Source organism: Abramis brama, assembly GCF_963993115.1.
Source record: "Abramis brama genome assembly, chromosome: 19".
Taxonomy (NCBI): Eukaryota; Metazoa; Chordata; class Actinopteri; order Cypriniformes; family Leuciscidae; genus Abramis; species Abramis brama.
The window spans coordinates 27,237,395-27,257,884 of NC_139981.1; the positions used below are offsets into that span (position 1 = coordinate 27,237,395).

Consider the following 20,490-nt stretch of genomic DNA (forward strand, 5'->3'; position numbering starts at 1 on the left):
ATTTATTCATAGTCCTTTTATATTATTGTCATTATTGAGTTGTTATTTTCATACCTATATTAGTTAGGTACACACTACAGTTCCACTGTTAGCAAAAAGGATGCTGCTAGTGAATGAAATGTCACTTCTGAGAGGTGTGGAGATATTTGAATGTGTTTGCGGAGAGCAGAACTCATGGTTGTCCACCCACACTTCCCACAGAGACAGTCATTGTTGTGACTTAAGTTGATCAGTGCTGTGTTTACATGCCAGCTGCAGTGCTGCGCTTTGGAGGTCAAGGAGGTCAGGCTACAGTCGTGTTGAGTGTAAATAATATAAATCCCAGTGGCTCAGTAAAGGAATACATTTATTCTGAAGGCTTTTTGCTGTTTTGTTATATATATGCTTTGTTTGCATTCAGCAAGCAATTTTTATTTTAAAAGATGCAAAAGATGATCCAAACATATCAAAAAGGTCATATTGAGAGGAATCAAACATCTTTTGAAACATAAGATGTTTAGAACTCAAAAACTTGTCCTTCTGCAAAACAAGGCTATTTATTAAAGCTACATACAAATAAAAAAAGAATAAAATAACACAATTATATTAATGTGAGAACGCCAAAAAATACATCTTCCAAACCATATCTTTACCAAAATACACTTTGATAAACCTATAATAATGATTTATATTTTAGAGCTTTCAGGGTGGATCATTTCATATCCATACACTGAGAAAAATAGCTCTGTCTGTGGGTAGTGCAAAGCTGAAAGCTGATCATGAAGATGATCATTAAAAATAGCAAACCTCCAGGGAATCATGGGTTGTAAAGACAAGAAAACAAAAAGTATTTAATTGTCCATCCACACTGATAAGTTGTCCAATATTTGTGCCTCGAGCCACATTCAAGGATCATAGCTGAAACACAACCAAAACAACATTCTTCTGCTTTAACTACTACAGGGTAAAGTTACATAGTGTACTGCAGCTTTAATTATGCATAATAAATCAATTTGTTATATCCTATCTTTGCAAAGTTCTGGACTTCTTATTTGACAAAATTTGAACATATATTTTAGTTTACATGTATTTTGTGCTTATAATATGGATGCAATGTGTTTGAATGCCTTGGAAAGAAAATGCAACAGAATGTAATATTCTCACTATATTTGACCTTTCCAGCCTCCACTTCATAGTCTTTGACACAGAGGTGGACCATGACATTCTGAAGGTTTGGGACGGACCAGCAGAGAGTGGCATTCTGCTGAAAGAGTGGAGTGGGTCGCTTTTACCCGAAGACACTCACAGCACTTTCAACATCCTCACGCTTCAGTTTGACAGCGATTACTTCATTAGCAAGTCCGGTTTCTCCATCCAGTTCTCTAGTACGTATCAGCTTCTCCTTGGCTGTGATTAGAATAGCATTCTAGCATATTTCTCTTACTATCTTTGCAGTATGCATACTGTGCACTCTACACTAATGTTCATTATGAATGGTAACTGGAATACCTGGATGAGCACAATTACAGCAAGATAATACCTAGCCTCACCTAGCCCATCACTTAAAACAAAAACCCATCCTTCTGTCTTTTTAAATATCCATGTTAATAGAGCATGTTAATAGGGCCGTTTAGTGAAGCTGATTGCTGTAGTTTACGTCCAACTTAGGCGTGTGGTCTTCCTTCATTTTTAATTTGAAGCTGCTGGCAATTTTGTTGGTGATCAAATATTTAATATCTCTACTCTCCATAATTAAGGTAGTTGGTACATTTTCAGCAGTAACAGTTCAAAAAACGATTGTATAATTTACATCTCTACGATGATTGGTTAATATATCAAGTGAGGCTAGCCTCCTCTGCGTTTTTTTTTCTCAACACCTAACCTCTGAAAATGAAATACTCGATGGTGATTGGCTAATTTTTTTATATTTTTTTTTACCAACGGAGGCAGAAGTCTCGAGCTATGGTTTTTGCTTCCCCCTTCCCCTTCTCTATCCCATCAGACTTGCCTTAGCACACTTTTCCGAACAATTGTAATTAAATCGGCAGATTCGGCACGTTCGGGGAAGAGCAGCTCTGGTAATATTTTATGGTGTTACAGTGGTGAAATTACAAACAATACACATTCTGAGACATGAAATGAATACGTGGGAATTTTATTAACATTAAATTATCCATTTTCCTTCTCAAAATCTTGGATAGTCTGTGCCTCCCTTGCCATCCTGACGAGCTGCCACTCTATGTTTGCCAAAATGTGCAGTGTAACGTTGTATCAGCATACCAGTTCTTTCTCTCTCTTTTTTATTAAATCAAAAATATAGAATAATTGTGTTTTCAAAATTGGAAGTTTATCATCTAATAAATAAGATAGCCAGCAGTGTATTGTAGAGTGTAGGCTGTGCAGTATGCAGTAAGTAGTAAGCTATTGTTGTAACACAGCCTTTTATCTTGTTAATGTCTTAAGATCCCTCTGTACTTGTAGGCTATTTATGCTATTTTAAGTGGTTTTGATGATTGATGAAATATAATTAAATTAAAATCTCCATAAACATGAATTTAACTCCATCATATAAGTGGGATGCTGTGCACCTTGGCATATTTAGTCGAGAGCAGAGGTCTGTTTTCTCATGAATAAGTGATTTTCTGCTCTCTCTAATGTCTCACTGATTCACAGCTGATTCAAAATTAATATTTTTTATTTCAGCTACAGTTGCCATGACCTGCAACGACCCAGGGACCCCTCAAAATGGAACACGCTACGGAGACAGCAGGGAGCCTGGCGACACCATTTCCTTTCAGTGTGACCCTGGGTACAAGATTCAAGGAGTGTCTGAAATCACTTGTGTTCAGCTCAACAGCCGCTTTTTCTGGCAGCCGGACCCACCCACCTGCATCGGTGAGATCCGACTCCACTGCGTCCTTCCATACCACAGTAAAAACTGATGTGCTATCGAACACTCTTTTATTTTAAAAGTAAAATATGAATAGAAACTAGATGTACCGCATGGCGGTACAAAATATGACCGCCGCTCAGGCCTGCACTGGCTTTCCACAAAAATAAATGACGTGGAGCAATTTGGCTGTATTGCGTGTTTATGTATATACCTAAAAAAAGTAGTAGTATGTGCATGTCTGTCTGTGTGTGTGTGTATGTGTTTGTGTGTCTGTGCGTGTATGTATGCGTGCGTACAGTACATGTGTGTGCGCGTGTGTGTGTTTGTGTGTGTATGTCTGTGCATGTGGATTTGTATGTGTGTGTATGGGTGTGTGTCTGTGCGTGTGGATGTCAGTGTGTGTGCATGCTTGCATTTGTTTGTATTCCTGCATGTGTGTGTGTGACAGTATCATCCTAAACCAGCAACCCTTCGCTCAACACCACCATCTACAGGCCGATGAGTGTACAGTCACTAAATGTGCACATAAATGAATTTATTTTATACCCCCCCATGGATGAAATTCTACGAAACTTAGCATACCCCCAGAGGATGTCAAGTTAATCATACACATGAAATATGGTGCAGTTCTGAACATCTAAACTGAAGATAGGGGCGATTAAAGCAGAATAATATTGCATTTTCATTTTTTATGGGAGGGGCGCAAATCACAAATGAGTGATTATGGGCTAGGTTGATGTGGGCCCTTAAGACCAACATACCATACAAATTTCTTCATCCTCGGTGCCACGGTTCAGGTAGTTATTTAGGAAAAACAGCATTTTTTGGGTTTGGGGGGGCCCAGCGCGGGGGGGGAGTGGCCCCCGGGGACCAAACGAAATTTTTCTGTAAAAGTCTAGTGGGGCTACATGCCCACCAAATTTCATGTTCCCCGGTGTTTCGGTGTCCCTGGTATCGTTGACGAAAAATTCAGTAAGATGACAAAAAAAAAAAAAAAAAAAACTTTGACAATCGATTATGGGCTAGGTTGATGTGGGCCCTTAAGACCAACATACCATAAAAATTTCTTCATCCTCGGTGCCACGGTTCAGGTAGTTATTTAGGAAAAACTGCATTTTTTGGGTTTGGGGGGGCCCAGCGCGGGGGGGGAGTGGCCCCCGGGGACCAAACGAAATTTTTCCGTAAAAGTCTAGTGGGGCTACATGCCCACCAAATTTCATGTTCCCCGGTGTTTCGGTGTCCCTGGTATCGTTGACGAAAAATTCAGTAAGATGACGGGAAAAAAAAACAAAAAAACTTTGACAATCGATTATGGGCTAGGTTGATGTGGGCCCTTAAGACCAACATACCATAAAAATTTCTTCATCCTCGGTGCCACGGTTCAGGTAGTTATTTAGGAAAAACTGCATTTTTTGGGTTTGGGGGGGCCCAGCGCGGGGGGGAGTGGCCCCCGGGGACCAAACGAAATTTTTCCGTAAAAGTCTAGTGGGACTACATGCCCACCAAATTTCATGTTCCCCGGTGTTTCGGTGTCCCTGGTATCGTTGACGAAAAATTCAGAAAGATGACGAAAAAAAAAAAAAAAAAAAACTTTGACAATCGATTATGGGCTAGGTTGATGTGGGCCCTTAAGACCAACATACCATAAAAATTTCTTCATCCTCAGTACCACGGTTCAGGTAGTTATTTAGGAAAAACTGCATTTTTGGGGTTTGGGGGGGCCCAGCGCGGGGGGGGGAGTGGCCCCCGGGGACCAAACGAAATTTTTCCGTAAAAGTCTAGTGGGGCTACATGCCCACCAAATTTCATGTTCCCCGGTGTTTCGGTGTCCCTGGTATCGTTGACGAAATATTCACGGGGGGCCCAGCGCGGGGGGGGAGTGGCCTCCGGGGACCATACGAAATTTTTCCGTAAAAGTCTAGTGGGGCTACATGCCCACCAAATTTCATGTTCCCCGGTGTTTCGGTGTCCCTGGTATCGTTGACGAAAAATTCACGGGGGGCCCAGCGCGCGGGGGGGGGGGTGGCCCCCGGGGACCAAACGAAATTTTTCCGTAAAAGTCTAGTGGGGCTACATGCCCACCAAATTTCATGTTCCCCGGTGTTTCGGTGTCCCTGGTATCGTTGACGAAAAATTCACGGGGGGCCCAGCGCGGGGGGGGAGTGGCCCCCGGGGACCAAACGGAATTTTTCCGTAAAAGTCTAGTAGACCAACATACCATAAAAAATTCTTCATCCTCGGTGCCACGGTTCAGGTAGTTATTTAGGAAAAACTGCATTTTTTGGGTTTGGGGGGGCCCAGTGCGGGGGGGGGGAGTGGCCCCCGGGGACCAAACGAAATTTTTCCGTAAAAGTCTAGTGGGGCTACATGCCCACCAAATTTCATGTTCCCCGGTGTTTCGGTGTCCCTGGTATCGTTGACGAAAAATTCACGGGGGCCCCAGCGCGGGGGGGAAAGTGGCCCCCGGGGACCAAACGAAATTTTTCCGTAAAAGTCTAGTAGACCAACATACCATAAAAAATTCTTCATCCTCGGTGCCACGGTTCAGGTAGTTATTTAGGAAAAACTGCATTTTTTGGGTTTGGGGGGGCCCAGCGCGGGGGGGGAGTGGCCCCCGGGGACCAAACAAAATTTTTCCGTAAAAGTCTAGTGGGGCTACATGCCCACCAAATTTCATGTTCCCCGGTGTTTCGGTGTCCCTGGTATCGTTGACGAAAAATTCACGGGGGCCCCAGCGCGGGGGGGAAAGTGGCCCCCGGGGACCAAACGAAATTTTTCCGTAAAAGTCTAGTAGACCAACATACCATAAAAAATTCTTCATCCTCGGTGCCACGGTTCAGGTAGTTATTTAGGAAAAACTGCATTTTTTGGGTTTGGGGGGGCCCAGCGCGGGGGGGGGGAGTGGCCCCCGGGGACCAAACGAAATTTTTCCGTAAAAGTCTAGTGGGGCTACATGCCCACCAAATTTCATGTTCCCCGGTGTTTCAATGTCCCTGGTATCGTTGACGAAAAAATTCAGTAGATGACGGAAAAAAAAAACAAAAAAACTTTGACAATCCCTATATGACCGCTTTCGCTAGCTACGCTAGCGGCGGTCATAATTATGTCTATCAATGCAATACGTTAATTTAGAGTTTAGAGTGATTAATTACAGAAAAAATAATTATTGCTATTGATACTAATAGAAAGTCTGGTTTTGTTATTTGTATCATATTGTATCATTGACAGACAGATAGATAGATAGATAGATAGATAGATAGATAGAATCAGAACAATAGATAGAACAACACTGTACTTTTTTGTAACTCTACTCGGTTGTCCACTACCAATCATAAAGTCATCGCACCATAAAACAGTTTTTAGAGTTAATGTCTGCATAGAGTGGTCTTCTTGTAGTTATTTAAGAAATATGTATGTTGGCTCAGCATTATAGGGTAAAGTATAGCTTTCTCACTCACTGCATTACACAGTTGCTTTTATATTATTACTATGACCTTCTCTCAGACCTCCAGTATTTTTTCTGCTTCTTATTCTTTCTTTCTTTTTTTTCCTCCAGTGTCCCTATTGACTTTTTTGATGTCATGCTTTAATATTTCCATGAAATTCTACAAGGTCATATCGCGCACAATTGCCAGGTTCAGGAAGTAAAAATCACATTCATCTTCTTTGAAGAGAGAAATTGATTTTTAATGATAATGTTTAAACCATTCAAGACAGACCTAGCGTGAGCTCTGAGATTGTTACGGGATGATATATGCTTTTGTACCTTCATTAAGAGAGAGAAAAGAACAATTTAATTGCTGAATTCCCAGCGTAATGCACCATTACCCATAATTCTAAAGTGAAATCCAATCAGAAAAGGGTGTTTACAAGGAAACAGGAATTAGAATATGAATCTACAATGATCTGCTCACTCCCATAAATGTTTATATTTGTATATATTTTACTATTTTTTTCATAAACCGATAATCCATCATATTTTATACAATGGCCATTAACTTCAGTCAGTAGTTTTATAGTGTATTGCCATTTTTTCAGTCTTTTGCAATGCTTCATGGGACATAGTTCATTCCATCATAAAAGACATAGGACCCTATTTTAATGATCTAAGTTCATAGTCTAAAGCGCACAGGGCGCCAATCCACTTTTGGTAATTTAACGATAGGAAAAATGGTCGGCGCACGCGGCTTATGGTCTAAAAGGGTTGTCCCTATTCTCTTAATGAGTGATGGTGTGTTTTGAGCGTAACGTGAAATAAACCAATCAGAGTCTCATCTCCCATTCCCTTTAAAAGCCAGTTGGGCTCGCGCCATGGTGGATTCGCTATTTACATGGCGGAATTTGCAAGCGGAAAAACTGAACGCTTCTCCAGAGAGGAAACGGATCAGCTCATGTGTGAGGTTAAAGCGTGCAAGCAGACCATCTATGGGACAAGCCGGATTCCAAAATATATTTATGCACACAATAATAATATTTTACATTGTAATCCTTTTTTTATATATATATATATATATATATATATATATATATATATATATATATATATATATATATATATATATATTTGGCATGTTTGTGTGCTGCTGTGATCCCTTTGTGTGTAATAAGCAGAGTGTACGCACGTTGTGCACCCTCCTATAGGCACATATTACTAATGCACTCTTTAAATAACAAAAAACAAATACTGCGCCAATGACTTTAGAGCAGGTTTCAGTTGGTCAATGGCGCAGTCTATTTCAGTTTTCCTCAAAATAGCAACGCGCCAACAATGCTCCTAAACACATCTCGTTTTCAGACCAGCACGCCCATGGGCGCATAAATGGGCGCAAATTAATTAGCTAGTTAAACAACATGGCGCAGGACGTGAAAATGATAACTGCTTCGGGCTGAAACTAGCAAAACGTCGCGCCTGTCACTGCATTGCACTGGGTGTATGATAGTGTTAAGCATATTTGAATAAGTATAAGTGGCAAAGCCATTTTATAGTCTACGCAGTGACGTCATTGAAACGTGCGTGCCCCGCGCACTGTGTATGTTATGAGCATGCGCATAAATAAAAAAGTGTTGATGCTGTGAGTTCAAGAGACGATGGTGGTCTATCTGATTTTTCTCCCGTGAATAAATTAATCACTTTTGTGACAGTGACATGCGAGTGACTGCTGCAGAGATGTCTAACGCAACAGATAGGGCCCATAAATTATACAGTCTTTATTTCAGTTTATATTTATTTTATTACAGTCTTAGTTCTCAGGTTTTGTTCTATAATTTTTATTTTTTTTATTTTTTATGTTGTGTTTTTTTATTTTGTATTTTTTTTTGCTTATGGGAAAAATATTTCCAGAACCAGTGCCAGCAAAAAATGTGGCAGGTCCTATTCTAACAGTATCGATCAGTGCCAAACATCAAATATATATATATATATATATATATATATATATATATATATATATATATATATATATATATATATATATATTTATTTTTTTTGCTTGTGTGTTCAGTCAATATAGTCAGTATATTAATACTTTTGTTCTCCAAACAAGACATACCCTTCATATATAGAAATCTCTTAGATGGTTTGGTAATGAAGTCCTGCCTGCCTGAGCTCATTTACAATTAATCTTACATGTATTGGTTATTATTATTATTTAATGTTTTGGCATGTGGTTGTCCTGCTATATTAATTGATAATGAGCTCAGAGTAATCATCTTGTAATCAGGCTGCTTTAACATTGTTTATTATTGCTGTGTTGAAGGATCACATTAAATAATCTCTCAACCTGACTCTCCTTGTTATGACAGCTACCTGCGGGGGCAATGTGACAGGGCCTGCTGGGGTAATTCTATCACCCAACTATCCTCAACCCTACCCACCAGGAAAAGAGTGTGACTGGCGGATAAAAGTCAACCCTGACTTTGTCATTGCTTTAATCTTCAAAAGGTAATGTGCTCATGCAGCGCTGGGCACCTCTGACTCTCGTGCCACCTAAAGGGGTATAACATCTTTTACAGGGTTATGTACCATTCAGAACTGAATTGTTTTTAAACTTCAGGTTCTATAAATGTTAAGTGTATTTGAATTTAGCCAACATATGCAATGGGGACATACATCATACATTACTGTGCAAAAGTCTTAGGCATGTTAGTATTTTCACACACACACACACACACACACACACACACACACACACACACACACACACACACACACACACACACACACACACACACACACACAAAAAAAATGGTTTTAAGACAGTTATTTATATATTTTGCTGTAGTGTGTCAGTAGGAAATATCAGTTTACATTTCCAAATATTCCTTTTGCCATTAATTGTAATAATCCAGTGAGATTTCTGTATGCACAATGAGTCTGACATCAGCCGGTATGATCCACACAGAGATCTGATCTCACCATCATTGAGTCTGTCTGTGATTACATGAAGAAACTGAAAAAAACTGAGAGAGACTAAATCCAGAAGAACTGCGGCAACTTTTCCAAGACGCTCGAATAAACTTGCCTGCAAAGATACAGTACTGTGAAAAGTTTTAGGCATTTTAGGCAATGCTGTAAAGTGAGGTTACATTAACAAATTATGTCATCAATACATTTTATCAACTAACTTCTATTAACTAAATCAAATCAGTATTTGGTGTGACCCTGTGCATTTAAAACAGATTTTGTCCTCAGTACACTTGCCAAGTCAAGTCAAGTCACCTTCATTTATATAGCGCTTTTAACAATATGGACTATTTCAAAGCAGCTTTACAGTGATAATAGGAAATGAAAGTAACAGAGATTGTTTTGGCTTTATAGCAGCTCTAGAATAAAGTTATTGTCCAGCTAAAGTTAGTTTTGATCGATTCACTTCCGTTGCAAAGATCATTAGTTATTAACTTAGGGGCTGCTTACACGACACCATTTTCACCCGCTCATTCGCAGAATTATTTAGCGCTTCCGAGTAGCCATGTGAACCGGAACTATTTTGACAACGTTTTATCTGTACAGAGGTAAAGGGAAGGAGAAGGGGGCCTTCACAGGGCAGGGACTGGTTGACACTTCAGGACTGCGTTGTCGTCGTGTCCAGGCACAGGTCCTTCATCAGATCTGTATACGGCCTGGATCCGGCGGACTGCGGTAAACTTCGGGATAAACAGAGAGACTAATATTAGCGCAGGTGCCATTCTTCTTATGATGTAAAGAGTGCATCAGGATTTATTGGGAGTGTTCCCAGTTCCGGCTGACCTAATCTATGCAGCCTAACATTGAATTATAGAAGTTTATAATGTGTTATGTGTATGCTAGGTCAAAGAGATGTCTTTTTAGTCTAGATTTGAACTGACAGAGTGTGTCTGCTTTCCGAACAATGTTAGGAAGACTGTTCCAGAGTTTTGGTGCTAAATAGGAAAAGGATCTACCGCCAGCAGTCGATTTTTATATTCTAGGTATTATCAACTGGACGGAATTTTGAGATTGCAATAGACGTGAAGAACTATAATGCCTTAAGAGCTCGCACAAGTACTGGGGAGCTAAACCATTTAGTGCTTTGTAAGTAATCAGTAATATTTAAAAATGTATACAATGTTTAATAGGGAGCCAATGCAGTGTTGATAGAACCGGGCTAATATTTTCATACTTCCTGGTTCTAGTAAGAACTCTAGCTGCTGCGTTTTGGACCAGCTGTAGTTTATTTATTAAGCGTGCAGGGCAACCACCCATAAGAGCATTATAATAATCTAGCCTTGATGTCATGAACGCATTAACTAATTGTTCCGCATTTGTCATTGAGAGCATATAACATAATTTAGATATATTTTTAAGATGGAAGAATGTGGTTTTACAGATACTAGAAACGTGACTTTCAAATGAAAGATTGGTATCAAAGAGCACACCCAGGTTCCTAACCGACGACGAAGACTTGACAGAGCAGCCGTCAAGTGTTAGACAGTATTCTTGGTTATTACGTGAGGAATTTTTTAAGTAGTAGTTAAGTTAAGTAGTAGGAAATTACTAGTCATCCAGTTTTTGTATATCAGATATGCATTCCGTTAATTTTGTGAATTGGTAAGTTTCGTCAGGGTCGTGAAGAAATATAGAGTATCATCAGCATAACAGTGAAAACTAATGCCATGCTTCCTAATGATATATATCCCAAGGGTAGCATGTACAGAGTGAACAGCAATGGTCCTAGTACTGAGCCTTGTGGTACACCATACTGAACTTGTGATCGATAAGACATCTCTTCATTTACTACTACAAACTGATAACAGTCAGATAAGTATGATTTAAACCATGCTAATGCAATTCCACTAATGCCAACATCATTTTCAAGTCTATTTAAAATAATGTTGTGGTCAATAGTATCAAATGCAGCACTAAGATCGAGTAACACTAATAGAGAGATACAACCACGATCGGATGATAAGTGCAAATCATTTGTGACTCTAATGAGTGCTGTCTCAGTACTATGGTACGGTCTAAATCCTGACTGGAAATCCTCGCAGATACGATTTCTTTCTAAAAAGGAACATAGTTGTGAAGATACAGCCTTTTCTAGTATCTTTGACAGAAAAGGTAGATTCGAGATCGGCCTGTAATTGCGCATTCTGTAGGTTCTGCAGAATTCTGTAGGATCAAGCTGCATTTTTTTTAACAAGCGGTTTAATCATAGCCAGCTTAAAAGTTTTAGGTACGTATCCTAATGACAAAGATGAATGAATGATATTAAGAAGAGAATCTATGACCTCTGGAAGCATCTCTTTCAGTAGCTTAGTCGGTATAGGGTCTAACATACATGTTGTCGATTTAGATGATTTAAAGAGTTTAGAAAATTCTTCCTCTCCTATAGCAATGAATGAATCAAATTTTTCCTTAGGGAGACTACAGTGCACTCCCTGATGCGATACTGTTGTAGATGGTTGCATAGTTATAATTTTCTCCCTGATATTTTCGATCTTGCTAGTAAAGAAGTGCATAAAGTCATTACTGCTGTGCTGCTTGAAAACGTCTGGGGTTGAAGCTTTATTTTTCGTTAATTCAGCCACTGTTTCAAATAAACACCTAGGGTTTTGTTTATTTTCTTTTAATAGGGTTGGAAAATAAGCAGATCTAGCTGTTTTTAAGGCCTCTCTGTATGCAATCGAGCTCTTTTTCCATGAAATGCTAAAACTAGTTTTGTTTTCTTCCAGTTGCACAACATTTTTCTTGCTGCTCTCTTAAGGGCCTGAGTGTGCTCGTTGTACCACATCGTTGGACTATTTTCTTTAATCTTCTTTAATAAGTGCAAAGGATTAACTGTGTCTAAAGTGCTGGAAAAGAGAGAGTCAAAAGTTTCTGTCGCAAAATCGATTTTTTCTAAGCTATCTGGGATGCTGAGATGATGAAACTGATCAGGAATATTATTAATAAAGCAATCTTTAGTGGCAGAAGTGATAGGTCTAACATATTTGTAACACGGAGTCAGCTTTGCAGCCTTGGCTAAATTAAGTTTACACGAGACTAGATAATGATCTGAGATGTCATCGCTCTGCTGTAGAATTTCAATGGCATCAACATTGATTACATGTGATAATATTAGATCTAGAGTATGATTACGACAATGAGTAGGTCCTGACACGTGTTGTCTAAGTCCAATAGAGTTCAGAATGTCTTTAAATGCCAATCTCAATGCATCTTTTTCGTTATCTACATGTATATTAAAATCACCAACAATTAGGACTTTATCTGTAGCCAGTACTAACTCTGATAGAAAATCAGCAAATTCGTTGATAAAGTTTGTATGGTGCCCTGGTGGCCTGTATACAGTAGCCAGCACAAATCTCAAACGTGATTTACCATTTACACTAGATAGTGTTACATTAAGCACCAACACTTCAAAATAATTATATTTAAAACAAGACTTCTCAGTAATTCTGAAGATATTATTATAAATTACAGCAACACCTCCCCCATTTGCCTTTAAGACGAGGCTCATGTTTATAACAGTAATCTTGTGGGGTGGACTCATTTAAAGTAATGTAATAGTCTGGTTTTAGCCAGGTTTCTGTCAAACACAGCACATTTGGGTTAAAATCTGTAATCATATCATTAAAGATAAGTGCTTTTGAAGTAAGGGGTTGAATATTCAGCAACCCAAGCTTTATCATTTGTTCATCTGTATTATATATGTTTTTTTTATTTGTTGAAAATCAATTACATTTTTACCCTTAAATGGGTTTGGGAGTTTTTGTATTTCCTAATTCAGGGAATTCGGGGAACAGACACAGTCTCTATATGATGATATCTAGGTGAAATAATCTCTATGTGATGGGATTTATCTGACCTCAGTGACTTGAGACGGTCGGTTTAGCCAGTCTTTCTGCTTCCTGACCTGAGCCCCAATTCATGTTTGAGCTCTAAGACTATGTGCCATATTACTAGAGAGAAGAGCAGCACCATCCCAGGAGGGATGAATACCATCTCTTTTCAACAGGTCAGGTCTGCCCCAAAAACTTTTCCAATTGTCTATGAATTCTATATTATTTTGCAGACACCACTTAGACAGCCAGCCATTGAGTGAGCACAGTCTACTAAGTATCTCATCACTCCGGCGAACAGGAAGGGGGCCAGAGCAAATTACAGTGCCTGACAAGGTACTTGCGAGTTCACACACATCTTTAACGTTAATTTAAGTGATCTCCGACTGGCGAAGTCGAACATCATTAGTGCCGATGTGAATAATAATCTTAGAGAATTTACGATTAGCATTAGCCAGCACTTTCAAATTTGCTTTGATGTCAGGCGCTCTGGGTCCCAGCAAACATGTGACTATGGTTTCTGGTGTCTCAATTTCCATGTTCCGTGTAATAGAATCGCCAATAACTAGGGCACATTCAACAGGATTCACAGTGGGTGTTTCACTGAGTGGGGAGAATCTATTTGTTATGGTAATCGGAACGGAAGAGTGTTTTTTTGTCCCGTGACTACAGCGTCTCACGGTCACCCAACTGCACGGGCTCTTCAGCTGGAACTGAACAATGTACAGAGTTCACTAAGCTAGTCGCATCCAAAGCAGTATCTAAAGCCCTTGCACTCTTACTATCCTCGATTAAAGTTTGGATGCTTGTCTCTAATTCTGAAATCTTCTCCGTCAACCTGACTATCTCCCTGCATTTATCACATGAAAAGCTCTCTGTGCTGACATAGAATGCTATGCTATACATGTGACACGAGGTGCAAGTGACAATAACAGGAGAAGACATTACTCACCGTGTTTGTGGACTGATCCTACTTACCACAGTTGTTTGATAGTGCAACTACTTGCACATAGTTGTTCAGGTAGCTTTACAGGTAAGTTTCTTCAAGCATCTTGGAGACTTTGCCGCAGTTCTTCTGGATTTAGTCTGTCTCAGTTTTCTCTGTTTCTTCATGTAATCCCAGATGGACTCGATGATGGTGAGATCAGATCTCCATGTGGAGCCCCGGCTGATGTCAGACTCCTTGTGCATACAAAAATCTCACTGGATTATTACAATTAATGGCAAAAGGAATGTTTGGAAATGTAAACTGATATTTCCTACTGACACAGTACAGCAAATGATATAAATAACTGGCTTAAACCTTTTTTTGTGTGTGAAAATACTAACGTGTCCGGTACTGTATGTTCCTTTGACCTTTTTACATATAAGAGTGCATTATACTATGAAAACATACTGTATGTTTCAGGACTCAAAACATCCTTTAGTCCAAAAACGGCTTTTATCGAAACCAAGCTACCAAAACGACTTGTATTGTACTACATGAATACATTAGCACAAGACTCTCTGACACGGATCAGCGCCTACTTTTCCGTGATCACCTCATGTTCACCTCTTTGATCTCTAGACTAAAAATAACTTTTCCTTGAAATTTATTTTCAACTATATCTCAGGAGAGCTTTCTTTGTTACATTTCACTGGATTCTTTGATAAACCAGTCACAATTTGACAGTATTTGCAAATAGACATTTACAGAAAGATATGGATCTAACAATAATGCCGCATCATGTCAATAACATGTAAATTACAATCTGTGATCTGCAATTTTTGATATGTTAAGACTCATGTACAGTCAGAGTCAAACATTCTTTGTTGCAAAATCATTTGTTGCTGTTTATGCTCAAGTGAATCATTTGTCAGTAAATAAATTTTCAACTACGGTGGCCCAGTAGTGCACAACACAACAACATTTAAAAAGCAAACATAAGTTCACAACACAACGGAATCAAGCCACAACACAACAAAATCAAGCCACAACACAACGAAATCAAGCCACAACACAACAAAATCAAGCCACAACACAACAATATCAAGCTACAACACAACGGAAACAAGCCACAACACAACGAAATCAAGCCACAACACTACCAAATCAAGCCACAACACAACATTAGTTTTAACAGTATGTAACCATTGTATATCGACAGGAAATATTAATTCAAAATCACCAACGTGCATTATATCTGCATATTTATACCTGAGAATGCTTTGACGCGCTACCAAGGCACATAATGCCTAAGGGAACGTCTGCCAATTCCACCAAGTGGTTAAAACTTATAATTTGTATAAATTACAATGACTTTTAACATTAAAAACAGACATGTTCAAATTCCAAAGCTTGTAGTATAGGTTCTTATTGGTAAGACATTGACAGTAAACATTAACAGTATTTCTTTTTAGTTCATGACAAACACTCAATGGCCAAGGAGTGTGCCAAGTTCATATGAGGCATTTCTAGACAGATGTGGTCAGTATATCATTGCCAGATTACATTAATAATCAGAGCCACCAATCAGAGGTTCTTTTTAATTCATAGATGTTTCATTAGGTTTAATTAAATAGCTATTATTTTATGGATCATAGTGGGATGCTTAGTTTCCCAGAATACTCTAATTTACCCTCAAGACTTAAAATGGAGCCACACTGCATGGAGCAGGTTTGCAAGATGAAGACCTGAAACAGAATTTCTAAGAAGCTAATGATTGTCTTTTTAGTGCTTTAGTACTTTCCGTTTCTTCTTTTGTACTTAGGGGTGGAAATACAACACCATCAGTGTTGAAGCATATTATGAATTCAAATCACTGCAATTGAATGAGTGTCTTACATCTAAGCCTTCACACACAAATACACAAGCACAATCATCAACTCAGTCACATACATAATATTTAGAATGATTATGATTGCTTGTGTTTCACTCTGCTAAAATCATCATGACTTAATGGACTTTCATTACAATTACAAAACAGACAAACTACAATGAAGGAACTAGTGGGCTTTCTAGCAGGTTAAGCGAGGATGTACTGGTCACTGGATGTACTTGAACACTTTCCTGGATTAACATCCTTGTTTATTAAAAGCATTTATCAACAAATATTTGTATATATTAACATATGAGTACATAATAATAGAAATAAATTACTAAAACATTTTAAAACATGAAAAATGTCAGAGACTGTCTAGTCTAATGACATGCTCTTTAGGAATCTTAATGGCCAAATTAAGCACATTAAAGCTAAGATATTGTGAATAATCAGTGTTTTGCCCTGCTCTATGTAGTTTTACAGAAATGTTGTTAAGCATGTTAAGCTTCCAGGGGTGTGTTTCACATATCGTTTTCACATGTATTGTTGAAGAAATGAAGTAGTTTGTCACGACTGTTTCCCGAAACCATATTGTCGCAAATTGGTCGTTCAACCAAGTAGGTTAATGATGTCACGCAGGTGGTGGAGTAATAACTACTTTTAATGAATCTGTTTGAGATCGAATTAATGCTAGATGTTTTGCTATAAATTACGGACATGGCATCTGAGGACTATTTCTAATTTTTCTCAGTTATTTTGCTCTATTTCCAGATTGAATCTAGGCTCGTACTTACCTGGTTCTTACGTACTAGAGCACGTTCACACATGCACACTCTTCAAAAACGACGTTTTAAATCTCTTGACAAACTAAAAGACATAATTACATTTGTATGTATTCTAAATAAAAGATACAGATCGTACTGAATATCAGCTTGCTTATTTTTCTCAAGATAAGGATTTATTGAGTCAACATGTCATGCAAACATGCAACTATGATTCCAAGCACAGGTCTAGAGCTGTTGTTCCAACCACACAACTTTGCGATACAGTTTACGAATGTTCGTTGGAACTATGGTTTTGTAGCCTGGATGCCAGCCGAACTTAGCCCCGCCCACAACATTTGGTCGGGAAGTTCGGTCTGGACTTGATCCGTTGTGGAGCAACTATGCTCGAACCAGAGCTGTTCGGACCAATCAAATTGTCAGGGCGGGCTTTATACGATGATGGACAGATGATCAACAGTAACGTAATCATCCACGTCACCAAAGAGCGCTTGAGTTGAATTCATTTACAACAAGGATGACTGCCGCTGGAGAATTGAGATGTGTAGATTACACCATCTTGACAAACTAAAAGACATAGAATGTTATAGAAGATATCGACAACGCATTAATTTTAAAAGAGGAACAGAGAACCGGGATCAAGGCATTTGTCGATCGGAAAGATGAATGAAGAACATGTGTCACTCCGTTGTTCTGATTGGTTGTAGGTCTATCCAATTGAGTGCAGATGCATGTTCTTTCCTGGTTCGGTTGCAACACGCCCCTTAATCACAGCCCAATGGAGCAGTATCAGACTCATATTCTGACTAGAAACTGAGTATGACGACGTCAGGGTAATGGTTTCGGGAAACACAGACTCGTTGAACTATGCTGATGACGACGGAACTTGCGACCATAGTTGACTCACAATGCTTTTGGGAAACGCACCCCTGGTTTGGACACCTCTACATGACCTTTCATTGCAGAAAACCAACATCCAAAACTGGTTGGATTTGGAAGGGTCTTTTGAAATTTATACTAAAAAAAATATATATATATATATTCTAATGGCTTTAAATTTAGTACATTGGTGGGACCTTATGTATAATGCCTCACAACTGAATCAAATATCTAGCAACTCTTAACTCCTTCTTCATTTGTTGTGCAGTTTTAACATGGAGCCCAGCTATGACTTCCTCCATATCTATGAGGGTGAAGACTCCAACGGACCACTGATCATCAGTCTGCAGGGGAACCAGGTTCCTGAACGCATCGAGAGCAGTGGGAACAGCCTTTTCCTGGCCTTCCGCAGTGATGCCTCCCTGGGGATGTCTGGTTTTGCCATTGAATATAAAGGCAAGTCTCACCTTGTAGGTGCATGGTATGTTCCCTTGAGGGAGGGGTTGGGAAACAAAGCACTGACGGGGTCAGTGATCACTTTCAGATTGCCTTTAAGCTTGAGTGTCATGAAAACATGTCCAGGTCACATTTCAAAATAAAATAAAATAACTTTTAGTGCTGCTGAGGACATGTTTTTTGCAGAATGACATTCAAAGACATTTCTCCCTGAATTGTCATTAATGTGTTATTATTATTATTAATTCTACAGGTTAAATAATATTATTTTAATATTACATTAAAGTGAATGAGAATTTAGATAATCAGAATTATATAAGGAGGTATAATGATAAATTCTTAATTGGCATGAAAGTGCAAAAAATCTTAGCAATCCTAAAAATCATTTATTTCTTTATATTTGGAGTGAAAAATGACCTAGAGATGTCATTTGGTTTTGCATAAACCTCATAATTCTCTAGGCTAAAAAAGCTGGTTCTTTTTAGGATCGTCAGATAGTTTTAAAACTGTAGTAATTAGATTTGCTTTCGTCTTAAGTGAATGACCATGGATATTTATCTTTTATGTGGACTGTGAAGTTGGGTAGAATATCTGAATTATCTAAGAACTCTTGGATGGAATTAGGTTTAACAAGACAATAGCTAATGATGAGCAGCTCCTTTGTAACTTACAAATTAAAGTAAGAACTCATCAATACTGTAACACCCATTAAATGCTGACCCGGATGACCAGATAAGGACTCAGTTTTGCAGATATTTCCTGCTCATCCTAAGAAGAAGAGACTGAGGGAACTCTGACACGTTAAAAGCACACACTGCATTTTTATATATTTGAGATGCTGATATTAAAGACTCCATTAAATTCAAATAGGAGGGCTTTGTGGGATTTTAGTCCATGCCTATTAGATTTGAGGCCATCATTATACTAGTGTACTCCTAAATCTGACTCCTAAATAAAGTCTTTCTCTTCCAGGAAATTGAATAAAAAATATTGATGACTTGCCTTGCACTCAGGGACGTATCCAAAATTATCTCAAGAATGTGCCCTGAGTAGTGATAACAAGTAGAAAATATTTAATCACAGATAAGACGAACATGCAAGGCCATAGGATGTTATAAAAAAAGGACGCTTCAATATGTCTTGTTACAAATTAGAAAATACATCAATACAGGAAGGACAATTGTGCTTGTGTAGCCTTTTCATGAGGTTCTTAGCAATACCGCCACTTGGAACTTTGGCATCAGAACTGAAGTGTAAAGCGCTTTGAGTACCCAGAAAAGCGCTATATAAATGTAACAAATTATTATTATTATTATTATTATAGAGTACAAAATGCATGTGTTAGTGAAAGAGCATTTGTTAAATGATTCACAGGCGTACAACTTTCTTTTAATTAGTCCAAAGAAAAAACAAAAACAAAAAAAAAACTCTTAAGTGGTATTGAGTTATATGTTGTGTTTCTCTTTAGTAATACTATTAACCTTTCGGTAACCCTTCCTTTTACAGTCCCCTAATTACTAGGTATTTACCTGGTAAATATATGGTAAGTTATAGTTGGTTATTGGTAATTACCACAGGCAACAAGAATGTAAATGCAGAGAAACTACAAACTAATTACTAGGTATTTACCGGGTAAATATATGGAAATAAACAAGGCTTCATTTTACAGTACAGTTGCACTTTACTTACCGGGTAAATTGTCATGTTTTTCTTGGTAACGTTGCAGGACATACGAGGTAAAAAAGTGTGACTATATGGAAAAGGGAGTGATCAGGTTATATGGTACAATTCCGGTAATACCATGGAAATAAACAAGGCTTCATTTTACAGTACAGTTGCACTTTACTTACTGAGTAAATTGTTAAAACATCTGCAAGAACATACCCAGTATTTAAGATGTGCTATGACATTAGGGAAAACTGTTCCTGCGGGGTAGTTACCAGGTAAGTGTAAGGTAAATTATTTGATAAACCCTCTATAAATGGGTGTAGCAATGAACAACAACTATGTAAGACAAGGTAATTTATTGGAAACTACCGTCTTAATTTCAAGATAGTAATAAATAAACATGGACTGTTACCAACATAACCCTAGGATAACTACAAACCTAACTTGAATTGATGGGTAATACTGGAGGTGTTTCTAAAAATTGGCTGCCTACATTCTGAGGAAGTACACAATTAAATCTGAGTTATTACCAACCTAAACAGGTAACAAGTACACAGTACTTTGTTGAGTTGATATTTAACAGTGGTGTTTTTTTTTCCCCTGGTAGTTTCTCTGTAATTGCATACTAATCACCTTAAGTAATTACACACTAAAATACTATAATTTACCATATGCTTACCAGGTAAATACTTAGTAATCAGTTTGTAGTTTCTCTGCATTTACATACTTGTTACCT

At 38.4% G+C, this 20,490-nt stretch overlaps 1 protein-coding gene across 1 annotated transcript in view; it reads left to right on the forward strand.

Annotated features, from left to right (window-relative positions):
* The window catches only part of LOC311069532 (CUB and sushi domain-containing protein 1), a 684,283-nt gene that overhangs the window by 516,111 nt on the left and 147,682 nt on the right, over positions 1 to 20,490 (forward strand). Inside the window, exons 26-29 of the mRNA XM_084092746.1 lie at positions 1,162 to 1,364; positions 2,683 to 2,874; positions 8,675 to 8,813; positions 17,899 to 18,086. Of these exons, the coding sequence (XP_083948872.1) occupies positions 1,162 to 1,364; positions 2,683 to 2,874; positions 8,675 to 8,813; positions 17,899 to 18,086 (722 nt within the window). The remainder of the gene's footprint in view (positions 1 to 1,161; positions 1,365 to 2,682; positions 2,875 to 8,674; positions 8,814 to 17,898; positions 18,087 to 20,490) is intronic.